The sequence below is a fragment of the Trypanosoma rangeli genome (assembly GCF_003719475.1).
Source record: "Trypanosoma rangeli strain AM80 chromosome Unknown Tra_15.4_contig_00191, whole genome shotgun sequence".
NCBI lineage: Eukaryota > Euglenozoa > Kinetoplastea > Trypanosomatida > Trypanosomatidae > Trypanosoma > Trypanosoma rangeli.
This window is the reverse complement of record NW_021705930.1, coordinates 36,641-38,542: the sequence shown is the minus strand read 5'-3', so window position 1 is coordinate 38,542 and position 1,902 is coordinate 36,641. Positions and strand designations below refer to the sequence as shown.

Below are 1,902 nucleotides of genomic sequence, written 5' to 3'. Positions count from 1 at the left end.
ATTGTCTCCATTAGACAGCTCAACTGAGCCAGACGGAGAAATGTCGCTTGTGTCCTTCGTGAGAGCCTGCCCGGCGTCATTGTTTGCAGCAGAGCTGCCGCCTGGGGCCACCGCCGCTTCAGGTGCAACGGTCTCTGCTCCGGGGCCAGACATTTGCTCCCCACTGGCGTTTGCAGCTCCGCTTGCTGCGGTGCCAGCGCCTGGTAGAGCGGCACCTGCTGCGTTATCGTTTGTTTGCTCCTTTGCAGCTTCTCCGTCCTCACGACCCGGCACCTTCCCGCCATTGACAGGCCGCACACTTTCCTTCTGGTCAGCAATGCCCTGATTGCCAGCTGAGCTGCTGCCACCTGCTGCTGTGCTGCACCCGACGGCGGTGGTGGTGGCACCGCAGTAGCCGGAGGGTTATCCCTGGCATCGGCGTCTCCCTCGTATACAACTCCCCCGTCATACGCTTGGTCGCCGATGTGGGCATCTTTAGGCCCCTGCACAGCATCGCTGAGTGGCTGAAACACATGCGGCTCCACGACTGGTTCCTCCGCAGCCGGCTGTGGAAAAGTGAATTTGCCAGCATTCGGTTCCTCGATCTCCTCACAAACAAGTAATTTGTTGTACAGCAGGACGTTCGTCACCGTCACATCGTGGCTGGTCGTTCTGCCCTCCGCCGCACTGTCGCCACCAAAGTAGAAGTGTGAGATCCGGTGTGAATTGAACAGAGTGCCGCCACATTCCCCGTTGTAAATCTTCATTCCATCGACGTGCACATACCACTCGTTTGTATTCATTTTCACCACCACTTGATAGGTTTTGTTTATTGTCCACTTAAAATCATCGTCATCCTCCACTTCAGCATCAACATTATCAAGTTTGAAACTCCACTTCTTGTCCTTCGTGTAGAACAGACCAACAAGCACAGTGCTGGCATTGTCATTCATCCTCACACCCATCAAAGGAACAGTACCCTCTGTCTCCGGCACCGCGTTAATCATCACCGTCGCCACAAGAGTGAACTCGTTGTTCACAAAGTAGTACGGCTGAAACTGCCCCTTGTTGTCCACCGGCCACTCCGCCCCCGCTGCTGCGCCTCGGAACCTCACGCCCCCCTCCGTGCCTGCCACATTCCCACCATGCACCGTTGCGTTCACTCCAAGGTACTCGTCTTTCCATAAATTCCCCTCCAAACTGTTGGACCAAAAGCCAATCAGCCCTTCCGTGGGAACAACACTTTTACACACATTCTTTATCCGCGGGTCATCTCTGCCACTGGAGTGCAGCTTGTTAGTGCGGTGCCCAATGCGATCCAAGCCTTCACCACGCTCCTTATCTGCTTCAGCGGCTCAGTGAGGCGCACGGAGACAAGGCTGTACGACTCACCTCCGTTCTTCTTCTCGTACAGTAAAATCAACTCCTTCTTGTCGGCTCTGTACAGCAGGGAGCTGGCGGTGGCGTCATCATCCTCACGAGACATCAGCCCAACGTCGTGCACACGGGCATTGTCTGTCATCCAAAGATGTAGCCGGTCCTTTTAGTTGCCTGTCTCATTAGAATACACCGGCATGGTGAGCAGCATCACCTTCTTGTCCCCGATGATTGCGGTGATGAAACCACTTCACATGTTGTCCCCTTTTCGACTATGTGAGGTGTCCCACACGCGCGAAATTGGCTCACGCTTGCTGTACCAACTTGTGCCAACCCAGGTGGAGGTGTACACGTTGTAGTAGCCATCCTTGCAGGGAGCGGTCGTATCGTAATACGTTTTCCATTTTCTTCTTCCCATTCCACAATCGATGGATCCCTGTAGCCCCCAAGTTCTATCGTATGCCGCGAAAGTTCTCATTTACTCCCTGACCGTGTGAAGCGCATAGACATAAGAAGGTCCTTTTCATCCTCTTTGGCCTGCATGGG

At 54.4% G+C, this 1,902-nt stretch overlaps 1 protein-coding gene across 1 annotated transcript; it reads right to left on the bottom strand.

Moving 5' to 3' along the window:
• TraAM80_05704 (trans-sialidase) lies at positions 1-986 on the bottom strand (the record flags this gene model as incomplete). Its single annotated transcript, XM_029382577.1, has 1 exon — positions 1-986. A coding segment is annotated over one exon (986 nt), but the record flags the coding sequence as incomplete, so codon positions are not given.
• Between the last annotated feature and the right edge of the window lie 916 nt (positions 987-1,902).